Source organism: Engystomops pustulosus, chromosome 8, assembly GCF_040894005.1.
Source record: "Engystomops pustulosus chromosome 8, aEngPut4.maternal, whole genome shotgun sequence".
NCBI classification, from domain to species: domain Eukaryota; kingdom Metazoa; phylum Chordata; class Amphibia; order Anura; family Leptodactylidae; genus Engystomops; species Engystomops pustulosus.
The window spans coordinates 123,248,837-123,273,635 of record NC_092418.1 but is presented as its reverse complement, the minus strand read 5'-3'; the positions used below and the strand labels follow the sequence as shown (position 1 = coordinate 123,273,635).

At 46.5% G+C, this 24,799-nt stretch overlaps 1 protein-coding gene across 2 annotated transcripts in view; it reads left to right on the top strand.

Annotated features, from left to right (window-relative positions):
• Positions 1–24,799, top strand: part of GALNT5 (polypeptide N-acetylgalactosaminyltransferase 5) — a 54,451-nt gene that overhangs the window by 24,479 nt on the left and 5,173 nt on the right. For both annotated transcript variants that reach the window (XM_072122473.1, XM_072122474.1), the window contains exons 2-9: positions 2,694–2,860; positions 3,135–3,254; positions 5,468–5,603; positions 9,367–9,486; positions 11,506–11,623; positions 16,553–16,876; positions 18,383–18,463; positions 19,451–19,612. In XM_072122473.1, coding sequence (XP_071978574.1) covers positions 2,694–2,860; positions 3,135–3,254; positions 5,468–5,603; positions 9,367–9,486; positions 11,506–11,623; positions 16,553–16,876; positions 18,383–18,463; positions 19,451–19,612 — 1,228 coding nt within the window. The remainder of the gene's footprint in view (positions 1–2,693; positions 2,861–3,134; positions 3,255–5,467; positions 5,604–9,366; positions 9,487–11,505; positions 11,624–16,552; positions 16,877–18,382; positions 18,464–19,450; positions 19,613–24,799) is intronic.

The following is a 24,799-nucleotide window of genomic DNA, read 5'->3' as shown; positions in this document are numbered from 1 at the left end:
TACATACAAATTCTTTGAAATGCGGCTTCAGATACAATGAAGTGAAACACAACCCACCTGATATCTAAAAGAAACATTGTAAAACAGCGTCGGAGGAATGAAAGATCTGAGCCGCAGAACAGAGCCCGATTCTTCACCGCTCCGGATAATTCAGCCGCTTCATTCCCAAAGTCTCTGAGTACAATCCCGAGCCGTGTGGTCTTATGTTTATACAAAGGATTCAATATGTATTTTTATAATGAATGTTGATGGATCCCCCATAACAGCCTCTGCTCCCGCACTTTTATTTTCCGCACTTTTGAGCCTCTGTTATTGTGTTTCATATAGTTTTGTGATTTTTGTGGTTTTCATTTTAGTTTTATGTTTTTATTGTGTATCTTCAAAGGAAATCTCCCCAAATCTGATCAAAATCAGTCGTGATATAATCTTTTTATATTTGTTATCCAGGGCCTCCTTTCTTCTAAAACTAACTTTTAAAATTATGCTAATGGGTCAAAGGGGCTCTGGGGGGTGTTAACCAGAGACCCTCTGTGCTGTAGCTTCACAGGTTGTTTCACCGCCCCCCCCCCCCCTCTGCTCCCTCAGCACTTGCCGAACAGTGTAACAGCCTGTGAAGGTACAGCACAGACGGTCTTCTGGCTCATTACCATAATTTTGAAAGTGATTTTAGAAGGAAGGAGGCCATAGATAACAAATATTAGAAGATACCACAGTCACCGTGCTGGGATCTATTTGTAAGTGTCCCGGGTTTATCTTGTTGCACTTGGATGGAAGATTTAGTTTAAATCATAAAGAGAAGCTTCTGGTAAAAACCCAATAGAAATTTCATACAAAAACAGTTGAAAAAAAAAATTCTTCCAAAAATATAAAAATAGAACTGAACATTGTAAGATGCTGACACCTCAGTTTGCCTTAATTTAAAGGCAATGTTGCATCCATAGTAAAGTCCCATGAGCAGGGCGGCCAATCACTGCACACACGACACGTGACATCACTAGTATATACGTTTGTATCTGTACAATGATGAAACACTACACATCTGATTGGTTGCTCCGGCCCTACATAGTGTTACTTATGGTCTATTTACTCATTACTGTAACCGGACTAATTATAGCATCAGCTCCCAGTGTGAGTCACCGCCACGACCTGTGCCACGTCCATGTGTACTTACCTGAGCCTCCCTTATCACTCACAATGAGTGATGTCACAGTGACCTGGGAGACGTGACACATCCTATCGCACCTGGAGTGCGGCTCAGCTCCCGCTGTATATGTCAGTCCAAGGCTTCTATCTGATCCTACAATGATGGGAGTCATTCAGCTTTTGTCTCTACAATCAGTCTATTCAGGGATATCAGATCTTTCCCATATGTAGCAAATGTCTATGTACAGTTTGTGCATATTGTATCTTTAAATCTTACGGAATGTTATTTGTAGCTGGTGACAGGTTTCCGATAACCTCGGCTTTGCCGATTTTATAAATGACTCTGTGGGCATTCTGAATACTGCCACTACTTTATAAAACTTTATTTCACATTACCTGGCTCCCTGCCAGCAGCCTATGGTTCATCCCCGGTAAGGGGCAGCTGCAGTAGTCTGTGTCTCAGTCTCTTGCCCTCCAAACCCATCCAGCTCTTCTTGCCCCTCCTGTCTTCCTGGCAGGAGAGGGATGGGGATGGTGTGGAGGAGTGGAGACTGAGACATGGATTACTGCAGGTTCTCCTCTCCGGGATGCTACATGCTGCTGACAGTGAGCCAGGTAATGTGCAATAAAGTTTTATAAAGTAGTGGCAGCATTCAGAATTTTTTTCAAATCGGCATTGGGATAGTTTATCCGAACCTTTCACCAGCTAATATAGACATTCCTGGTGACAGGTGCGCTTTAATTTGGATAACTGATACAAGAGGCCTGAACACTTCTTAAGATACAAACCTCTTCTAGTAAATATGGACCTCATAGCTGGAGACCTCTGCTCCCTATAAGCCAAGTTCTCGTTCCTGTTGACTTAAAGGGCTTTACACATTATGAAGACTCCACCTCATATCCACAGAATACGGGATAAGTGTCTAAACACTGTTGTCCAAATCAAAGCCCCCATGGGGATCCACATGTGCTCCGTATGGATGATCCAGGTTCCTATTCCTGACCCGCGCTTCCTTCTTCTAGTATTTTATGGGACAACTGAAGAGAATTGTCCAAGAATCCCCAGAGAAGAGGAGAAGGTTTGGCACCAGCGCTCTCTTCATATTGACCGCACTTGTTATCCCTTGGTGTCGAGGTGGTCGGACCTTTAGCAATCAGACACTTGAATAGGGGATAGAAGTCTTCGTTGGAAAATCCCTTTAAGTTATCTGTGTATTACAGGGACTAGTAATAATTGGTTTACTTTGTATAATTATAGATCCATAGGCAGGAAAATAGCAGAAGGTTTCGGATCTGCTGTAATCCAATGAAATTTTAGGATGTCCTCCTGGAGCTGCATGGAAAACCCATCCTCCAGGAAATGGTCTTCTTAGAGCAGGAGGCAATGTTCACTTTTTATGGTGGGATTAAGTTTTTGTCTAGATGAGGTAATCCCCTCGGAGAGATGTTCTTTTGGAGAGTTTTCTTGTCTTTTGGAGAGTTTTATTATAAGTTATCACACCTCAAACTCTACGAGTAAATATAATGGTGTTTCCCCGTTGTATTTGCAGGTGCTCGGATCAGATGGTCCACAATGATCTTCCCCACACCAGTATCATCATGTGCTTCGTGGACGAGGTCTGGTCCACCCTCATCCGCTCCGTTTTCAGCGTTCTCAACCGATCTCCGCCTCATCTCGTCAAAGAGATTATTCTTGTAGACGACTCGAGCACAAAAGGTCAGTACAGCCTGGGGAAGTAGACGCCACCGCGTGTTATATGATCCCATCTTCCAGAACGTCACCTCAGTCTTATCCAAGAGACTCCTCATCAGGAATTACTTGTTGCCATCACTTTGTCTATGAGACTTTGACTTCTTAATTCACATGATGGATCCATCCTCGTCAGATCACACGTAACGTCCTCTTCCTGACCGATCAAACAGACTTGTTGACTAGAGATTCGTTTTTATAGTTTCCTAATTGCCTGATTTTCTTTTGTCCTCTTTTTTAGCTTATCTCAAAGAGAACCTAGATAATTTCATGAAGAAGTTCCCCAAGGTCCGGATCCTTCATCTAAAGGAAAGACATGGGTTGATTCGGGCCAGACTTGCCGGAGCAAATATGGCAACAGGTAAGAATATTTGTGTTTCAGTAGGTTTTGCATGACGTAGGATATCGTCCTATTTCCTGAGTCTCCAGGGATCAGCTGTAATCTGTGCCATCAATCTGTGCCAGGAGGAATTAAAGGAACGCTCCAGTCCCAGCTGATTCATTGAATTATATCTTGTGCAGGGCCTGAAGGGAGGAGCAGGACTCCAGCTTCTAGGAATACAGGGAATGCCCCTCCCTTCAGGCCCTGAACTGTTAGCGCTGACTGGAGCAATCCTTTAAATGTTACAACTCTCCGATCCTGCACCAATCCCTGATTCTGTCTACTCCCGACACTGGAACAAGTCTAGAGAATTGAGACAGAAGAACAGCTCTGTTTTAGCAATAGTGGCTGAAGCGGGTAACTGCATCCGCAACTACCATCCAAGATGGCGGATCTTCCCCAATCTTATATTGATGAACTGCTCCATACTCAAGATGCTTAGAAAAGGTGGACACAACCTATAAAGGGGTTAAATCCCCAACCATAATGGAGCTCTGCCATTGGAGCATAGCATTAACGTCTTTGTAATGTAAACCTATTACCAATTGTGCCTAATTTATAGCTTTTGACAAGTGTCACATGAAACTGGCAAGGTCCTGGGAACACTTGGGCCATTGACCAAAGTGTGTTGGACTTTGCACGTTGTCGCACACGGTTGTGGCGCAGCTGCACTATTCTATACACGACACACATTTCTGCACTGAAAGGGGCGCTCTGGTGTCAGTCGGATGACATTTATCATGCAAAGTCGGACGGTATTCAGTCGCACGCCCAAAAAAAAAGTTAGTGCACTATATCGGAGCAGTGCAGGGGGCGCCAGATTTATGCAGAACGGGCGCCACAATTCATGAATCTGGCGCCCCCTGCACACCACACAGGACTCTGCACATAGTACACACTGCACATAGTACACACTGCACATAGTACACACCCTGCACATAGTACACACCCTGCACATAGTACACACTGCACATAGTACACAGGACTCTGCACATAGTACACACCCTGCACATAGTACACACTGCACATAGTACACACTGCACATAGTACACATCCCCTGCACATAGTACACACTGCACACCCTGCACATAGTACACACTGCACATAATACACACCACACAGGACTCTGCACATAGTACACAGGACACTGCACATAATACACACCACACAGGACTCTGCACATAGTACACACTGCACATAATACACACCACACAGGACCCTGCACATAGTACACCCCCTGCACATAGTACAGAAGGACCCTGCACATAGTACACCCCCTGCACATAGTACAGAAGGACCCTGCACATAGTACACCCCCTGCACATAGTACAGAAGGACCCTGCACATAGTACACCCCCTGCACATAGTACAGAAGGACCCTGCACATAGCACACACTGCACATAGTACACAGGACACTGCACATAATACACACCACACAGCACTCTGCACATAGTACACACTCTACATAGTACACACTGCACTGCACATAATACACACCACACATAGTACACACTGCACATAGTACACACTGCACATAGTACACAGGACACTGCACATAATACACACCACACAGCACTCTGCACATAGTACACACTGCACATAGTACACAGGACACTGCACATAGTACACAGGACACTGCACATAGCACACAGGACACTGCACATAGTACACAAGACACTGCACATAGTACAGAAGGACCCTGCACATAGCACACACTGCACATAGTACACAGGACACTGCACATAATACACACCACACAGCACTCTGCACATAGTACCCCCCCTGCACATAGTACACAGGACACTGCACATAGTACAGAAGGACCCTGCACATAGTACACAGGACACTGCACATAGTACACAGGACCCCTGCACATAGTACACAGGACACTGCACATAGCACACAGGACACTGCACATAGCACACAGGACACTGCACATAGTACACAGGACACTGCACATAGTACAGAAGGACCCTGCACATAGCACACACTGCACATAGTACACACTGCACTGTTTTTAGAAATGTGTTAAAATTAGGCAAAATTGGTAACAGGTGAATATTACAGACATGTTCCTTATGCTGTTCTCTAATGACCGAGGTCCTTTCCTATTAGTGACACAACCCCTGTAAATGAGATGGGCACATTCCCTGTATATCCACTAGTAGTAACGTCCTGCTTTGTCCTATAGGGGATGTGCTGACGTTCTTAGACTCACACGTGGAGTGTAATGTCGGGTGGCTGGAGCCGCTCCTGGAACAAGTACGAATAAACCGAAAGAAGGTTTCCTGCCCCGTCATCGAAGTCATCAATGATAAGGACATGAGGTGATGTTACACGGGGTGTGGATGGAGATCCTGCCCCGCGGACATTCTACAGGCTGCTTCTTATTATGTTATTATTATAAAAAATATATTATTTATTTATTTAACCGGCAGAAAAATGTTACATTTAAATATTGATACTTTAACAATATGTGTGACAGTACATGGAGAACCATGAGAGCCCATCACCGCACCAGACCCGACTACTAGGAGCATCCTATAATAGAGCAACCAGGACAGTAACGGGGACTGATGAAAGAATGTGTAGGTGTCCAGGACAGTAACGGGGACTAATGAAAGAATTTGTAGGTGTCCAGGACAGTAACGGGGACTGATGAAAGAATTTGTAGGTGTCCAGGACAGTAACGGGGACTAATGAAAGAATGTGTAGGTGTCCAGGACAGTAACGGGGACTAATGAAAGAATGTGTAGGTGTCCAGGACAGTAACGGGGACTAATGAAAGAATTTGTAGGTGTCCAGGGCAGTAACGGGGACTGATGAAAGAATTTGTAGGTGTCCAGGACAGTAACGGGGACTGATGAAAGAATGTGTAGGTGTCCAGGACAGTAACGGGGACTGATGAAAGAATGTGTAGGTGTCCAGGACAGTAACGGGGACTAATGAAAGAATTTGTAGGTGTCCAGGACAGTAACGGGGACTAATGAAAGAATGTGTAGGTGTCCAGGGCAGTAACGGGGACTGATGAAAGAATTTGTAGGTGTCCAGGGCAGTAACGGGGACTGATGAAAGAATTTGTAGGTGTCCAGGACAGTAACGGGGACTGATGAAAGAATTTGTAGGTGTCCAGGGCAGTAACGGGGACTAATGAAAGAATGTGTAGGTGTCCAGGACAGTAACGGGGACTGATGAAAGAATTTGTAGGTGTCCAGGACAGTAACGGGGACTGATGAAAGAATTTGTAGGTGTCCAGGACAGTAACGGGGACTAATGAAAGAATTTGTAGGTGTCCAGGACAGTAACGGGGACTAATGAAAGAATGTGTAGGTGTCCAGGACAGTAACGGGGACTGATGAAAGAATTTGTAGGTGTCCAGGACAGTAACAGGGACTGATGAAAGAATGTGTAGGTGTCCAGGACAGTAACGGGGACTAATGAAAGAATTTGTAGGTGTCCAGGACAGTAACGGGGACTAATGAAAGAATGTGTAGGTGTCCAGGGCAGTAACGGGGACTGATGAAAGAATTTGTAGGTGTCCAGGGCAGTAACGGGGACTGATGAAAGAATTTGTAGGTGTCCAGGACAGTAACGGGGACTGATGAAAGAATTTGTAGGTGTCCAGGGCAGTAACGGGGACTAATGAAAGAATGTGTAGGTGTCCAGGACAGTAACGGGGACTGATGAAAGAATTTGTAGGTGTCCAGGACAGTAACGGGGACTGATGAAAGAATTTGTAGGTGTCCAGGACAGTAACGGGGACTGATGAAAGAATTTGTAGGTGTCCAGGGCAGTAACAGGGACTGATGAAAGAATGTGTAGGTGTCCAGGGCAGTAACGGGGACTGATGAAAGAATGTGTAGGTGTCCAGGACAGTAACGGGGACTGATGAAAGAATGTGTAGGTGTCCAGGACAGTAACGGGGACTAATGAAAGAATGTGTAGGTGTCCAGGACAGTAACGGGGACTGATGAAAGAATGTGTAGGTGTCCAGGACAGTAACGGGGACTGATGAAAGAATTTGTAGGTGTCCAGGGCAGTAACGGGGACTGATGAAAGAATTTGTAGGTGTCCAGGACAGTAACAGGGACTAATGAAAGAATGTGTAGGTGTCCAGGACAGTAACGGGGACTGATGAAAGAATTTGTAGGTGTCCAGGACAGTAACGGGGACTAATGAAAGAATGTGTAGGTGTCCAGGACAGTAACGGGGACCAATGAAAGAATGTGTAGGTGTCCAGGGCAGTAACGGGGACTAATGAAAGAATGTGTAGGTGTCCAGGGCAGTAACGGGGACTGATGAAAGAATGTGTAGGTGTCCAGGGCAGTAACGGGGACTGATGAAAGAATTTGTAGGTGTCCAGGACAGTAACGGGGACTGATGAAAGAATTTGTAGGTGTCCAGGACAGTAACGGGGACTAATGAAAGAATGTGTAGGTGTCCAGGGCAGTAACGGGGACTAATGAAAGAATGTGTAGGTGTCCAGGGCAGTAACGGGGACTAATGAAAGAATGTGTAGGTGTCCAGGACAGTAACGGGGACTAATGAAAGAATTTGTAGGTGTCCAGGACAGTAACGGGGACTAATGAAAGAATTTGTAGGTGTCCAGGGCAGTAACAGGGACTAATGAAAGAATGTGTAGTTGTCCAGGACAGTAACGGGGACTAATGAAAGAATGTGTAGGTGTCCAGGACAGTATCGGGGACTGATGAAAGAATGTGTAGGTGTCCAGGACAGTATCGGGGACTGATGAAAGAATGTGTAGGTGTCCAGGGCAGTAACAGGGACTGATGAAAGAATTTGTAGGTGTCCAGGACAGTAACGGGGACTGATGAAAGAATTTGTAGGTGTCCAGGGCAGTAACGGGGACTAATGAAAGAATGTGTAGGTGTCCAGGGCAGTAACGGGGACTGATGAAAGAATGTGTAGGTGTCCAGGGCAGTAACAGGGACTGATGAAAGAATTTGTAGGTGTCCAGGACAGTAACGGGGACTGATGAAAGAATTTGTAGGTGTCCAGGGCAGTAACGGGGACTGATGAAAGAATTTGTAGTGGTCCAGGACAGTAACGGGGACTAATGAAAGAATGTGTAGGTGTCCAGGGCAGTAACGGGGACTGATGAAAGAATTTGTAGTGGACCAGGACAGTAACGGGGACTGATGAAAGAGTTTGTAGGTGTCCAGGACAGTAATGGGGACTGATGAAAGAATTTGTAGGTGTCCAGGACAGTAACGGGGACTGATGAAAGAATTTGTAGTGGTCCAGGACAGTAACGGGGACTGATGAAAGAATTTGTAGGTGTCCAGGACAGTAACGGGGACTGATGAAAGAATTTGTAGTGGTCCAGGACAGTAACGGGGACTAATGAAAGAATGTGTAGGTGTCCAGGACAGTAACGGGGACTGATGAAAGAATGTGTAGGTGTCCAGGACAGTAACGGGGACTGATGAAAGAATTTGTAGGTGTCCAGGACAGTAACGGGGACTGATGAAAGAATTTGTAGTGGTCCAGGACAGTAACGGGGACTGATGAAAGAATTTGTAGGTGTCCAGGGCAGTAACGGGGACTGATGAAAGAATTTGTAGGTGTCCAGGGCAGTAGAGACGCCTCCAAAGATTTGCTTTCCCTTTTCTGTTGATCATATGGATGAATTTAGCGACAGAGAGAACTTTGTAGTTGTCCCTTTATAATTGCACAGCCATCTCTATGATTGGGCAGAGTGATTCAGGTTTGCTCTGCCTGATCACTAAAGGGTAATCCTAGAAACCTTGTGCGATCCAATGGGACAAATATATATATATATACTTCCCCCGTCCCGGCCCCTGCATTCTGCGCTGCTGTTTCAGTCTCTTACAATGAGATCTGTAAGAAAGTTCTGTGGGGATCTCAGAACCTGCAGCGGCCGGTGGGTCTCCTCGGACCTCGGGATGTCATTTCCTTTTGGTATAATCGGGGCCTAGGAGATGGTTTCCGGCCTGGGGACCATGCTGCCATGTGTTTGTACAGTAGACGCCTATAATGTGCTGTAATTGTGATAAATCCGCCTCGATCCCAGTGATCCAATGGCTGATCCGTTCTTCTTCCCTGCAGCTACATGACCGTGGACAACTTCCAGAGAGGAATCTTCACTTGGCCCATGAACTTCGGCTGGAAACCCATCCCCACGGAAGAACTGAAAAAACATAAGATAACGGACAAGGATCCTATAAGGTGAACGGAATGTCCGCAAAATTCCACCAATAAGATAAAATGTAGCAATTTTATACTTTTTTTTGGAACATAACGACTTTTACATTTCTATCGGAAATCTACAAATGACTCCCCAGTGTAAATATGAGCCACAATTACAATATATAACACTCAGGGCGGTCACCCACTCCGAGCTTCAGGGACACCGAGAGCATTGTCCAGCCCGGACCAGATCACTGAGGTCCTTGTGTCTCAGCCCTCAGGGGAAATTCCCTTGAATGGACCTAAACGACTAATGTCCATAGGCAGATCTGTAAAATAAAGAATTATAGTGTAACTGAAGGTCCGTGTCTCTTCCATATGAGTGAGTGAAAAGAACCAGGTATGAAGACCACCCCTACCTTCACGGGGACCATTGTAACGGTGGTCGAAGGACCTGCATTATAGAATAAAGTCGAGTTCCAGAGGTGGGACCCACAATCTATGAGGCATGTAAGACACGGTGGTAAAGATACCCCCTCAAAGGAAATCTACCAGGGACATTACTCATAGATCCAGGCACCGGGGTAACTTTCTTATAGTTGCTATCCATGGTCTCCTCCAAACCAAAAATCAACTTTTAACATTATGCTAATGAGCTTGAGAGGCTACCCTGCACCCCCTGGGGTCTGGCTTCACACACAGTTACACTGTCCCCCAGGAAGTGCTCACTGCATGAATCCTGAGGAATCAGGGGGGGGGGTGAGACAGTGTAACAGCCTGTAAAGCTATATCACAGAGGGGGCTAGGGTACTCCCTCAGGCTCATTTGCATCATGTTAAAATTTGATTTTAGAAGGAAGGAGCCCTATCGAGACTGTGACTACTCAATGGGGGATATTTATCATACGCTGGCGCTCGTGCTCGTGATAGCCCCGCCGCTGCAAATTCGCAGCCCGATACATGAAGAGGCTTCTGCCTCTTGATGTATCGGGCTGCCAGTTGTGCAGCGTTTTTCCTACGTCAGGCAGGGCCTGGCGTAGAAAAAAGCGCAACCGGCGACTTTTCACGTATGAAAAGTCGCCGGCAGCAGCGAGTGCGCAGGCGCGGGGACAGTAACGCCCCGCGCCGGCCCACTCCAGTCCGGCCGCGCCCCCCGCTCGGCCGGCCGCGCCCCCCCTTCACGCCCCACTGTCGTGAAGGTGGCGGATAGTGAAAAATAATCGCAAAAGCTAGCAATAGCAATAAGCTAGCATTTGCGATTATTTCAGGGCCTCTGCGCCACTGGCTGTGCGCAGAGGTCCTGATAAATATGCCCCAATATCTTTGACTTCTATGTTATATTCTTAATTCTGTTAGTTTTGGAAAACCCAATAAAAATGCAGTTGTATAAAAAATAAAAATGAGGAGGCCACAGATAACACATTTAGGACCATTCCCACAGTCCCGGATCTATGAGAATGTCCCTGGTTTATCATTTTCCCTGGTAGATTTCCTTTGAAGTTCAAAGTTTGTATCATTGCAGCACAAGGCAGGACAATAATACTGCCCCCCGTAGGCAACAATATGGAACTGCAACGTAGATTATTACATAAGAAGACGCCTGATACATAATAATACTGCCCCCCATAGGTAAGAATGTGGAACTGCAACGTGGTTTATTACATAAGAAGACGCCTGATACATAATAATACTGCCCCCCATAGGTAAGAATATGGAACTGCAACGTAGATTATTACATAAGAAGACGCCTGATACATAATAATACTGCCCCCCGTAGGCAAGAATATGGAACTGCAACGTAGATTATTACATAAGAAGACGCCTGATACATAATAATACTGCCCCCCGTAGGCAAGAATATGGAACTGCAACGTAGATTATTACATAAGAAGACGCCTGATACATAATAATACTGCCCCCCGTAGGCAAGAATATGGAACTGCAACGTGGATTATTACATAAGAAGACGCCTGATACATAATAACACCAGGGGCGGCTGTGACACTGGAAGCAGGAGAACTAGATCCATAATATATTGTAATATCTTCTCATTTTCCAGATGCCCAGTCATGGCTGGAGGATTGTTTTCCATCGATAGGAAATATTTCTATGAACTCGGCACCTATGACCCCGGCCTGGATGTCTGGGGAGGAGAAAACATGGAAATATCCTTTAAGGTAATTTTCATTATTAAGAAAGACATTGATTTTAGTGATCCCCATTACGGTTCTATGTATCCAGAGAGGATAATGATGGGAAGGGAATTCTGGGAAGGTTTCTCATCTCTCGGCACCAGAGTGAATACATGGAGCGTCATAGATGATCCCTGACCCGTCCTGCATCCCACGACAATGCAGAGAATGTGTGATTCTTAATGTCTCCTGTGGTGGCGCCACATAGCAGCTGCTACAAGGTCACCCTGCAGATCACAGGAGATCAATGATCACAGGACTGGGGGCACTTAGTGACCTCCCCGGTGATGCCAAAAGCTATTTCCTATTTAGGAGAATTTGCTAAATTGTTGCTATGTTGGCACCAAGAAAGCTTTATATGAGACCTGTTCATAAAATAGATCCTCTAGGTTGGATCAGTGGGGATTTTACAGAGCACGTAACCCTCTTACTGAACACCAGATACAGCGCCATCCATAGTGTAATGGCTATATCTGGTACTGCAGGAGACCAGAGACATTACTTATAGATCCTGGCACCGTGATTGTGGTAATATTCTTATACTTGTTATCCGTGGCCTCCTTTCCTTCTAAATCAACTTTTTAAATTATGCTAATGAGACTGACAGTCTACCCTAGCCCCTCCGGGATCTTGCTTTACGGGCTGTTACACTGTCACCCCCCCTCCCCCCACTGCTCCCTCCCAGGAGCGGGAAGTTATTGTTAATTACCTATTGTGAAACCCTAATAGGGAATATACAAGGGGGTAATCCAGGTGGGACTCCTCTTTCATCGTATATACATGGGGGTAATCCAGGTGGGATTCCTCTTTCATCGTATATACAAGGGGGTAATCCAGGTGGGACTCCTCTTTCATCGTATACACAAGGGGGTAATCCAGGTGGGACTCCTCTTTCATCCTATATACAAGGGGGTAATCCAGGTGGGACTCCTCTTTCATCGTATACACAAGGGGGTAATCCAGGTGGGACTCCTCTTTCATCGTATATACAAGGGGGTAATCCAGGTGGGATTCCTCTTTCATCGTATATACAAGGGGGTAATCCGGGTGGGACTCCTCTTTCATCCTATATACAAGGGGGTAATCCGGGTGGAATTCCTCTTTCATCGTATATACAAGGGGGTAATCCGGGTGGGACTCCTCTTTCATCCTATATACAAGGGGGTAATCCAGGTGGGACTCCTCTTTCATCGTATATATACAAGGGGGTAATCTAGATGGGACTCCTCTTTCATCATATATACAAGGGGGTAATCCAGGTGGGACTCCTCTTTCATCGTATATACAAGGGGGTAATCCAGGTGGAATTCCTCTTTCATCCTATATACAAGGGGGTAATCCGGGTGGAACTCCTCTTTCATCATATATACGAGGGGGTAATCCAGGTGGGACTCCTCTTTCATAGTTTATACAAGGGGGTAATCCAGGTGGGAGTCCTCTTTCATCATATATACAAGGGGGTAATCTAGGTGGGAGTCCTCTTTCATCATATATACAAGGGGGTAATCTAGGTGGGAGTCCTCTTTCATCATATATACAAGGGGGTAATCCAGGTGGGAGTCCTCTTTCATCGTATATACATGGGGGTAATCCGGGTGGAATTCCTCTTTCATCGTACATACAAGGGGGTAATCCGGGTGGGACTCCTCTTTCATCCTATATACAAGGGGGTAATCCAGGTGGGACTCCTCTTTCATCGTATATACAAGGGGGTAATCCAGTTGGGACTCCTCTTTCATCATATATACAAGGGGGTAATCCAGGTGGGACTCCTCATTCATCGTATATACAAGGGGGTAATCCGGGTGGAATTTCTCTTTCATCCTATATACAAGGGGGTAATCCAGGTGGGACTCCTCTTTCATCGTATATACAAGGGGGTAATCTAGGTGGGAGTCCTCTTTCATCATATATACAAGGGGGTAATCTAGGTGGGACTCCTCTTTCATCATATATACAAGGGGGTAATCCAGGTGGGACTCCTCTTTCATCATATATACAAGGGGGTAATCCAGGTGGGACTCCTCTTTCATCGTATATACAAGGGGGTAATCCAGTTGGGACTCCTCTTTCATCATATATACAAGGGGGTAATCCAGGTGGGACTCCTCTTTCATCGTATATACAAGGGGGTAATCTAGGTGGGAGTCCTCTTTCATCATATATACAAGGGGGTAATCTAGGTGGGACTCCTCTTTCATCATATATACAAGGGGGTAATCCAGGTGGGACTCCTCTTTCATCATATATACAAGGGGGTAATCCAGGTGGGATTCCTCTTTCATCATATATACAAGGGGGTAATCCAGGTGGGACTCCTCTTTCATCATATATACGAGGGGGTAATCCAGATGGGACTCCTCTTTCATCGTATATACATGGGGGTAATCCGGGTGGGAGTCCTCTTTCATCATATATACAAGGGGGTAATCCAGGTGGGACTCCTCTTTCATCATATATACGAGGGGGTAATCCAGGTGGGACTCCTCTTTCATAGTTTATACAAGGGGGTAATCCAGGTGGGAATCCTCTTTCATCATATATACAAGGGGGTAATCCAGGTGGGAGTCCTCTTTCATCATATATACAAGGGGGTAATCCGGGTGGAATTCCTCTTTCATCGTATATACAAGGGGGTAATCTAGGTGGGAGTCCTCTTTCATCATATATACAAGGGGGTAATCTAGGTGGGAGTCCTCTTTCATCATATATACAAGGGGGTAATCCAGGTGGGAGTCCTCTTTCATCGTATATACATGGGGGTAATCCGGGTGGAATTCCTCTTTCATCGTACATACAAGGGGGTAATCCGGGTGGGACTCCTCTTTCATCCTATATACAAGGGGGTAATCCAGGTGGGATTTCTCTTTCATCCTATATACAAGGGGGTAATCCAGGTGGGACTCCTCTTTCATCGTATATACAAGGGGGTAATCCAGTTGGGACTCCTCTTTCATCATATATACAAGGGGGTAATCCAGGTGGGACTCCTCTTTCATCATATATACAAGGGGGTAATCCAGGTGGGACTCCTCTTTCATCATATATACAAGGGGGTAATCCAGGTGGGATTCCTCTTTCATCATATATACAAGGGGGTAATCCAGGTGGGACTCCTCTTTCATCGTATATACAAGGGGGTAATCCAGTTGGGACTCCTCTTTCATCATATATACAAGGGGGTAATCCAGGTGGGACTCCTCTTTCATCGTATATACAAGGGGGTAATCTAGGTGGGAGTCCTCTTTCATCATATATACAAGGGGGTAATCTAGGTGGGACTCCTCTTTCATCATATATACAAGGGGGTAATCCAGGTGGGACTCCTCTTTCATCATATATACAAGGGGGTAATCCAGGTGGGACTCCTCTTTCATCGTATATACAAGGGGGTAATCCAGTTGGGACTCCTCTTTCATCATATATACAAGGGGGTAATCCAGGTGGGACTCCTCTTTCATCGTATATACAAGGGGGTAATCTAGGTGGGAGTCCTCTTTCATCATATATACAAGGGGGTAATCTAGGTGGGACTCCTCTTTCATCATATATACAAGGGGGTAATCCAGGTGGGACTCCTCTTTCATCATATATACAAGGGGGTAATCCAGGTGGGATTCCTCTTTCATCATATATACAAGGGGGTAATCCAGGTGGGACTCCTCTTTCATCATATATACGAGGGGGTAATCCAGGTGGGACTCCTCTTTCATCGTATATACATGGGGGTAATCCGGGTGGAATTCCTCTTTCATCGTATATACAAGGGGGTAATCCGGGTGGAATTCCTCTTTCATCATATATACAAGGGGGTAATCCAGGTGGGACTCCTCTTTCATCATATATACAAGGGGGTAATCTAGGTGGGACTCCTCTTTCATCATATATACAAGGGCGTAATCCAGGTGGGACTCCTCTTTCATCATATATACAAGGGGGTAATCCAGGTGGGATTCCTCTTTCATCATATATACAAGGGGGTAATCCAGGTGGGACTCCTCTTTCATCATATATACGAGGGGGTAATCCAGGTGGGACTCCTCTTTCATCGTATGTACAAGGGGGTAATCCAGGTGGGACTCCTCTTTCATTGTATATACATGGGGGTAATCCATGTGGGATTCCTCTTTCATCGTATATACAAGGGGGTAATCCGGGTGGAATTCCTCTTTCATCGTATATACAAGGGGGTAATCCGGGTGGAATTCCTCTTTCATCATATATACAAGGGGGTAATCCAGGTGGGACTCCTCTTTCATCATATATACAAGGGGGTAATCCAGGTGGGATTCCTCTTTCATCATATATACAAGGGGGTAATCCGGGTGGGATTCCTCTTTCATCGTATATACAAGGGGGTAATCCAGGTGGGACTCCTCTTTCATCATATATACAAGGGGGTAATCCAGGTGGGACTCCTCATTCATCACATATACAAGGGGGTAATCCAGTTGGGACTCCTCTTTCATCATATATACAAGGGGGTAATCCAGTTGGGACTCCTCATTCATCACATATACAAGGGGGTAATCCAGTTGGGACTCCTCATTCATCACATATACAAGGGGGTAATCCAGGTGGGACTCCTCTTTCATCGTATATACAAGGGGGTAATCCAGTTGGGACTCCTCTTTCATCGTATATACAAGGGGGTAATCCAGGTGGGATTCCTCTTTCATCGTATATACAAGGGGGTAATCTAGGTGGGACTCCTCTTTCATCATATATACAAGGGGGTAATCCAGGTGGGACTCCTCTTTCATCGTATATACAAGGGGGTAATCCAGGTGGGACTCCTCTTTCATCATATATACAAGGGGGTAATCCAGGTGGGATTCCTCTTTCATCGTATATACAAGGGGGTAATCCAGTTGGGACTCCTCTTTCATCGTATAATTGGCTCTTGTGCTTTAGGTTTGGATGTGCGGTGGAGAAATCGAGATCATCCCTTGCTCCAGGGTCGGCCACATCTTTAGGAACGACAATCCCTACTCCTTCCCTAAGGATCGGGTGAAAACTGTAGAGAGGAACTTGGCTCGCGTTGCAGAAGTCTGGCTGGACGAGTATAAGGAGCTCTTCTATGGTCACGGCTACCACCTTCTCCAAGAACTCAACAACATTGGGGACCTGACCGAGCAAAAGGAACTGAGGAAGAGACTCCAATGCAAGAGCTTCCAGTGGTACATAGACCACGTCTACCCCGACCTGGACGCCCCTCCAGCCAGAGCTCAAGGAAGGGTAAGAGGCTGTAGCCCCTCGTGTCTGAGGCCGGACCCCCAATACTCACTGTATAGTTCTCTAGATATATTAGAGCCCCATGTTAGAAATGTCCATCATTGATCTCACGTCACATTCTCCGGATTCTGCCATCATTCACGAAAAGTACATGTTGATTAGGGATGAGGGTGGACCTGTTTAAGTTCAGTTTCTCGATTGACCCATCAGTAACACTTATACAAAAAGGGGCAGATTTACTTACCCGGTCCAGTCGCGATCCAGCGGCGAGTTCTCAGACGAGGATTCGGGTCTTCCGGCGATTCACTAAGGTTGTGCGCCCGATGTCGAGTAGGTGTCACTGCGCCGAGGTCCGCTGGAGTTCACCATCCTATTCCTGGTGCAGGTAAGTGCGTGTCAAGCGACACATTTTTTTTTAAAATTCCACGTTTTTTACGAATCCGTCGGGTTTTCTGACAGCCACGCGAACCCCCCGTTTCCGTCGCATGCAAGCTGTGCGTGCGCCAAAAACCTGGGGCAATTTGGCGCAAACCGCAACTGTGGGAAACCCCACGAAAATGAGCAATTAGTAAATGAGCCCCATAGTGGTTGTTGCCCTTCAAATGCCCTTGTGCCTCCACTTTTCCGAGGATGTTACGTCATCCATCGTGTGCGTTACCCTTTAACCTGCATCAGCAAAGCATTAGCCTCTATTTTACTCGTCGCTCCATGGTAAGTCATCGACCGTGGATGTGAGTCGTTGGGGATCGGAACCCTCAATGTGCGGCACGGACTCGAACATTGCGGCTCGGATCCTCTCATCACGGATGTTGATGTTATTTTCTTCCTCGGTGTAATATGGGCAATCACCACTTGGGGGCACTAGAGGACAGTTACATAAATAAATTAACTAAATCGCTGACTTTTTTTCTATTTTATTTCCTCTTTTATTTAAAAAATGTAAAAATGATGAACTAGAACATTGCTCGTCCCTCGCCGTCCATCCCATAGAGAGTGATGGTGAACCTTTTACAGATCGAGTGCCCAAAATGAGACGCAAAAAACACTAGCTTTTCCCAAAGTGCCAACACGGCAATTTAGGCAGTAACAAACTTATTGCTACCAGAAATTTGGAGCTCCAATCCGACCCTGTCCACACCTTCTCACTCTTTGTACAGGATCAATCAGCACAGGATGGGTCACTTTAAAATAGCAGGGCACTGGACTGCCTGAGACTGCAGGAAGATGCCATGTCTGGCAAACTCTGTGCCTGGGAGACAGCGCGTGTGCCCACAGAGAGGCCTCCGAGTGCCATCTCTGGTACCAGTGCCATAGGTTCGCCACCACTGCCATAGAGAGTGAACTGTGCTCCAGCGGCGGGATATCAGACCCCCCATGATGTCACATGATGTTGTCCAATCGGGTTCATCCAAAGATCACAGTTTCAACAGATCAATAGGAGAGAAATCTGATCTGAATTGAATCTGGTTTCTCTTTTCACTTCTCTTATATATTCATTTATTTTTGTAGGTAAAAAATATTGCACTGGGAAAATGTCTGTCGTTACGAAACTCCTCCGTTTCCCTGGAGTCCTGTGACGCCGGTGTCCAGGTATGTGGAGATTTATGTGGTTGTTTTGCTTTGTTATATGAAAATTAATGCAGAGAAGTAACTAAAATACCAGCGCGAAGCTTCCATAGAGATTAACTGATATCTAGGGATAGCCGAAACCACCATCAATCTAAGGCCTCGCAACGCATCGCATGCTGCCCGGATCTCCCGGCCCGACGCGGCAAACCGAAACCAAACTGTCACAGATGCACCCGTGATCCTTGCTGTGGACCGCGACACATAGAGGGGCACGGGTGTGCCCGCGATCCACAGCAAGGATCACGGGTGCATCTGTGACACAAACTCAGTGGGGCAGTTAAGTTCCGGTTTGAGGCGTTCGGGCCGTGCGATCTGGCCAGCACTCGTTGCGAGTGTAGAAGGGGCCTAAGGGTAGTCCATCACTACTAGGAGCCTGGAAAACCCCTTTATGGGCTACAAAGTGATAGCGGTTTCATTTGTATATTTCATGTATTCGGCCTCATGCACACAGTCACATGTGCAATACGGGCCGCAGGCAGGGTAAGGTTTGTGGTCTGTATTGCCGGAAAAGTGTTGGAAAAATGGCTGGAAAAAGTCGTCATGGTGGTCTGGGTCAGGTGATAATTTGGGTCAGGTGATAATTTGGGTCAGGTGATAATTTGGGTCAGGTGATAATTTGGGTCAGGTGATAATTTGGGTCAGGTGATAATTTGGGTCAGGTGATATTTTGGGTCAGGTGATATTTTGGGTCAGGTGATAATTTGATAATCCATATATAAAATGGATGCACTTAATATATGGATTATATAAAAAATCTTACATGTTTACTAAGCAAAATGAGCCAATAAGCCGTCTAACATGTCTTGAGACACTTTTGTCAAGAGTTTTAGATGGGGAGTTCAAGAAAAGATGTAGTAAACTCTCCATAGATAAATCATGGCTGGAAGAAGTTATCGTGGTGCTCTGGGTCAGGGACATAACCCATGCATCTTGTTCTTCTCACCACAGAACCAGCAGTTTAACTTCACCTGGTTAAGATTAATTCGGCAGAAGGATCTTTGCATTTCACCTGCTGACGTCAAGAACCAAGTGACTGTATCACCTTGTGACAATCTGAACGGCGACCTCCGCTGGTTACACAAGTCCCTGACAACTTTCCAGCCCGTTCTGGTAAGTAAACAATGAGGGAAAGAATCGGCTCGTTCACATGACGTGCGCTCAGTTCCGAGGGTTATTTGCTCGCCCTGTGCCAGGTGACCCTCCCTGCTTCACCCTCAGCCCTAATCAGCGTCATTAAGATAAAGAAGGCAAATACGTCCCAGTGGCGGGAGTCCTGATAGACCTGAGCACCCGAGGTGCCATGTGCTCCCACCCTCCTCTGCCAGTTGTTGAGCCGGTATCGCACTTCGCTCAGTTTATACTTACTTTTGACCGCGGCACAATGGCCGGGACTTCTCCTCTGATCCACGGCCATGAGATAATCTTCTCAGCTCCTGGACGGTGTCCAAATTCTCCTGATGTATAAACTTCCATCAAGCACTGAAAGTAGCAGTGTCCAGAGAGGCCTCATCCTACTTCTCTCTTATCTTTGTATTGGTGGGGATGTTCCTCTCCTGAAGATCTGTAGATGTGAAGATGGATAATAGATGTATAGGAAATAGCAAATCACAGATATATAGACCCGTGTAGGCACCAGGGGTCAGGCAAGGAAAGGTCGTACACAGGCCGAGGTCAGGACAAGCTGATGTCATAGGGTTGAGACAGGCAGATACAGTTCAAATACAACGTATCCAGGGTCATGACCCCAGAGGTCAGAACACTGAACACCTTTCCAGGGAGCCAGTGGTTAGGACTATAATGCTCCGGGATCTTGCTGTAGGGAACAGAGATATTTACCATGTAAAATGTCGACACTTTAGGGATGGATAGAAGTGGATGGTAGTAGATCGAGCCTTGCTTCTGGCCTAGTGGCAGTATATTAGGCCTAGCTTCTGGCCTAGTGGCAGTATATTAGGCCTTGCTTCTGGCCTAGTGGCAGTATATTAGGCCTAGCTTCTGGCCTAGTGGCAGTATATTAGGCCTTGCTTCTGGCCTAGTGGCAGTATATTAGGCCTAGCTTCTGGCCTAGTGGCAGTATATTAGGCCTTGCTTCTGGCCTAGTGGCAGTATATTAGGCCTAGCTTCTGGCCTAGTGGCAGTATATTAGGCCTAGCTTCTGGCCTAGTGGCAGTATATTAGGCCTAGCTTCTGGCCTAGTGGCAGTATATTAGGCCTAGCTTCTGGCCTAGTGGCAGTATATTAGGCCTTGCTTCTGGCCTAGTGGCAGTATATTAGGCCTAGCTTCTGGCCTAGTGGCAGTATATTAGGCCCAGCTTCTGGCCTAGTGGCAGTATATTAGGCCTAGCTTCTGGCCTAGTGGCAGTATATTAGGCCTAGCTTCTGGCCTAGTGGCAGTATATTAGGCCTAGCTTCTGGCCTAGTGGTAGTATATTAAGCCTAGCTTCTGGCCTAGTGGCAGTATATTAGGACTAGCTTCTGGCCTAGTGGCAGTATAATAAACCAAGCTTCTGGCCTAGTGGCATTATATTAGGCCTTGCTTCTGGCCTAGTGGCATTATATTAGGCCTAGCTTCTGGCCTAGTGGCAGTATATTAGGCCTAGCTTCTGGCCTAGTGGCATTATATTAGGCCTAGCTTCTGGCCTAGTGGCAGTATATTAGGCCTTGCTTCTGGCCTAGTGGCATTATATTAGGCCTTGCTTCTGGCCTAGTGGCAGTATATTAGGCCTAGCTTCTGGCCTAGTGGCATTATATTAGGCCTAGCTTCTGGCCTAGTGGCAGTATATTAGGCCTTGCTTCTGGCCTACTGGCATTATATTAGGCCTTGCTTCTGGCCTAGTGGCAGTATATTAGGCCTAGCTTCTGGCCTAGTGGCAGTATATTAGGCATAGCTTCTGGCCTAGTGACAGTATATTAGGCCTATCTTCTGGCCAAGTGGCAGTATATTAGGCCTATCTTCTGGCCTAGTGGCAGTATATTAGGCCTAGCTTCTGGCCAAGTGGCAGTATATTAAGCCTAGCTTCTGGCCTAGTGGCAGTATATTAGGCCTAGCTTCTGGCCTAGTGGCAGTATATTAGGCCTAGCTTCTGGCCTAGTGGCAGTATATTAGGCCCAGATTCTGGCCTAGTGGCAGTATATTAGGCCTAGCTTCTGGCCTAGTGGCAGTATATTAGGCCTAGCTTCTGGCCTAGTGGCAGTATATTAGGCCTAGCTTCTGGCCTAGTGGCAGTATATTAGGCCCAGATTCTGGCCTAGTGACAGTATATTAGGCCTATCTTCTGGCCTAGTGGCAGTATATTAGGCCTATCTTCTGGCCTAGTGGCAGTATATTAGGCCTAGCTTCTGGCCTAGTAGCAGTATATTAAGCCTAGCTTCTGGCCTAGTGGCAGTGTATTAGGCCTAGCTTCTGGCCTAGTGGCATTATATTAAGCCCAGATTCTGGCCTAGTGGCAGTATATTAGGCCTAGCTTCTGGCATAGTGGCAGTATATTAGGGCCAGATTCTGGCCTAGTGGCAGTATATTAGGCCTAGCTTCTGGCCTAGTGGCAGTATATTAGGCCTAGCTTCTGGCCTAGTGGCAGTATATTAGGCCTAGCTTCTGGCCTAGTGGCAGTATATTAGGCCTAGCTTCTGGCCTAGTGACAGTATATTAGGGCCAGATTCTGGCCTAGTGGCAGTATATTAGGCCTAGATTCTGGCCTAGTGGCAGTATATTAGGCCTAGCTTCTGGCCTAGTGGCATTATATTAAGCCCAGATTCTGGCCTAGTGGCAGTATATTAGGCCTAGCTTCTGGCATAGTGGCAGTATATTAGGGCCAGATTCTGGCCTAGTGGCAGTATATTAGGCCTAGCTTCTGGCCTAGTGGCAGTATATTAGGCCTAGCTTCTGGCCTAGTGGCAGTATATTAGGCCTAGCTTCTGGCCTAGTGGCAGTATATTAGGCCTAGCTTCTGGCCTAGTGACAGTATATTAGGGCCAGATTCTGGCCTAGTGGCAGTATATTAGGCCTAGCTTCTGGCCTAGTGGCAGTATATTAGGCCTAGCTTCTGGCCTAGTGGCATTATATTAAGCCCAGATTCTTGCCTAGTGGCAGTATATTAGGCCTAGCTTCTGGCATAGTGGCAGTATATTAGGGCCAGATTCTGGCCTAGTGGCAGTATATTAGGCCTAGCTTCTGGCCTAGTGGCAGTATATTAGGCCTAGCTTCTGGCCTAGTGGCAGTATATTAGGCCTAGCTTCTGGCCTAGTGGCAGTATATTAGGCCTAGCTTCTGGCCTAGTGACAGTATATTAGGCCCAGCTTCTGGCCTAGTGGCAGTATATTAGGACTAGCTTCTGGCCCAGTGGCAGTATATTAGGCCTAGCTTCCAGCCTAGTGGCAGTATATTAGGCCTATCTTCTGGCCTAGTGGCAGTATATTAGGCCTAGCTTCTGGCCTAGTGGCAGTAGATTAGGACTAGCTTCTGGCCTAGTGGCAGTATATTAGGACTAGCTTCTGGCCTAGTGGCAGTATATTAGGCCTAGCTTCTGGCCTGGAGGCAGTATATTAAGCCTAGCTTCTGGCCTAGTGGCATTATATTAGGCCTAGCTTCTGGCCTAGTGGCAGTGTATTAGGCCTAGCTTCTGGCCTAGTGGCAGTATATTAAGCCTAGCTTCTGGCCTAGTGGTAGTATATTAAGCCTAGCTTCTGGCCTAGTGGCAGTATATTAGGCCTAGCTTCTGGCCTAGTGGTAGTATATTAGGCCTAGCTTCTGGCCTAGTGGTAGTATATTAGGCCTAGCTTCTGGCCTAGTGGCAGTATATTAGGCCTAGCTTCTGGCCTGGAGGCAGTATATTAAGCCTAGCTACTGGCCTAGTGGCATTATATTAGACCTAGCTTCTGGCCTAGTGGCAGTGTATTAGGCCTAGCTTCTGGCCTAGTGGCAGTGTATTGGGCCTAGCTTCTGGCCTAGTGGCAGTATATTAAGCCTAGCTTCTGGCCTAGTGGTAGTATATTAAGCCTAGCTTCTGGCCTAGTGGCAGTATATTAGGCCTAGCTTCTGGCCTAGTGGCAGTATATTAGGCCTAGCTTCTGGCCTAGTGGTAGTATATTAAGCCTAGCTTCTGGCCTAGTGGTAGTATATTAAGCCTAGCTTCTGGCCTAGTGGCAGTATATTAGGCCTAGCTTCTGGCCTAGTGGCAGTATATTAGGCCTAGCTTCTGGCCTAGTGTCATTATATTAAGCCTAGCTTCTGGCCTAGTGGTAGTATATTAAGCCTAGCTTCTGGCCTAGTGGCAGTGTATTAGGCCTAGCTTCTGGCCTTGTGGCATTATATTAAGCCTAGCTTCTGGCCTGTTGGCAGTATATTAAGCCTAGCTTCTGGCCTAGTGGTAGTATATTAAGCCTAGCTTCTGGCCTAGTGGCAGTATATTAGGCCTAGCTTCTGGCCTACTGGCATTATATTAGGCCTAGCTTCTGGCCTAGTGGCAGTGTATTGGGCCTAGCTTCTGGCCTAGTGGCATTATATTAGGCCTAGCTTCTGGCCTAGTGGCAGTATTTTAGACCTAGATTCTGGTCTAGTGGCAGGATATTAGGCCTAGCTTCTGGCCTAGTGGCAGTATATTAGGCCTAGCTTCTGGCCTAGTGGCATTATATTAGGCCCAGCTTCTGGCCTAGTGGCAGTATATTAGGCCTAGCTTCTGGCCTAGTGGTAGTAGATTATGCCTAGCTTCTGGCCTAGTGGCAGTATATTAGGACTAGCTTCTGGCCTAGTGGCAGTATATTAGGCCCAGCTTCTGGCCTAGTGGCAGTATATTAGGCCTAGCTTCTGGCCTAGTGGCAGTATATTAGGCCTAGCTTCTGGCCTAGTGTCATTATATTAAGCCTAGCTTCTGGCCTAGTGGTAGTATATTAAGCCTAGCTTCTGGCCTAGTGGCAGTGTATTAGGCCTAGCTTCTGGCCTTTTGGCATTATATTAAGCCTAGCTTCTGGCCTAGTGGCAGTATATTAGGCCTAGCTTCTGGCCTAGTGGTAGTATATTAAGCCTAGCTTCTGGCCTAGTGGCAGTGTATTAGGCCTAGCTTCTGGCCTAGTGGTAGTATATTAAGCCTAGCTTCTGGCCTAGTGGTAGTATATTAAGCCTAGCTTCTTGCCTAGTGGCAGTATATTAGGCCTAGCTTCTGGCCTAGTGGTAGTATATTAGGCCTAGCTTCTGGCCTAGTGGTAGTATATTAGGCCTAGCTTCTGGCCTAGTGGCAGTATATTAGGCCTAGCTTCTGGCCTGGAGGCAGTATATTAAGCCTAGCTTCTGGCCTAGTGGCA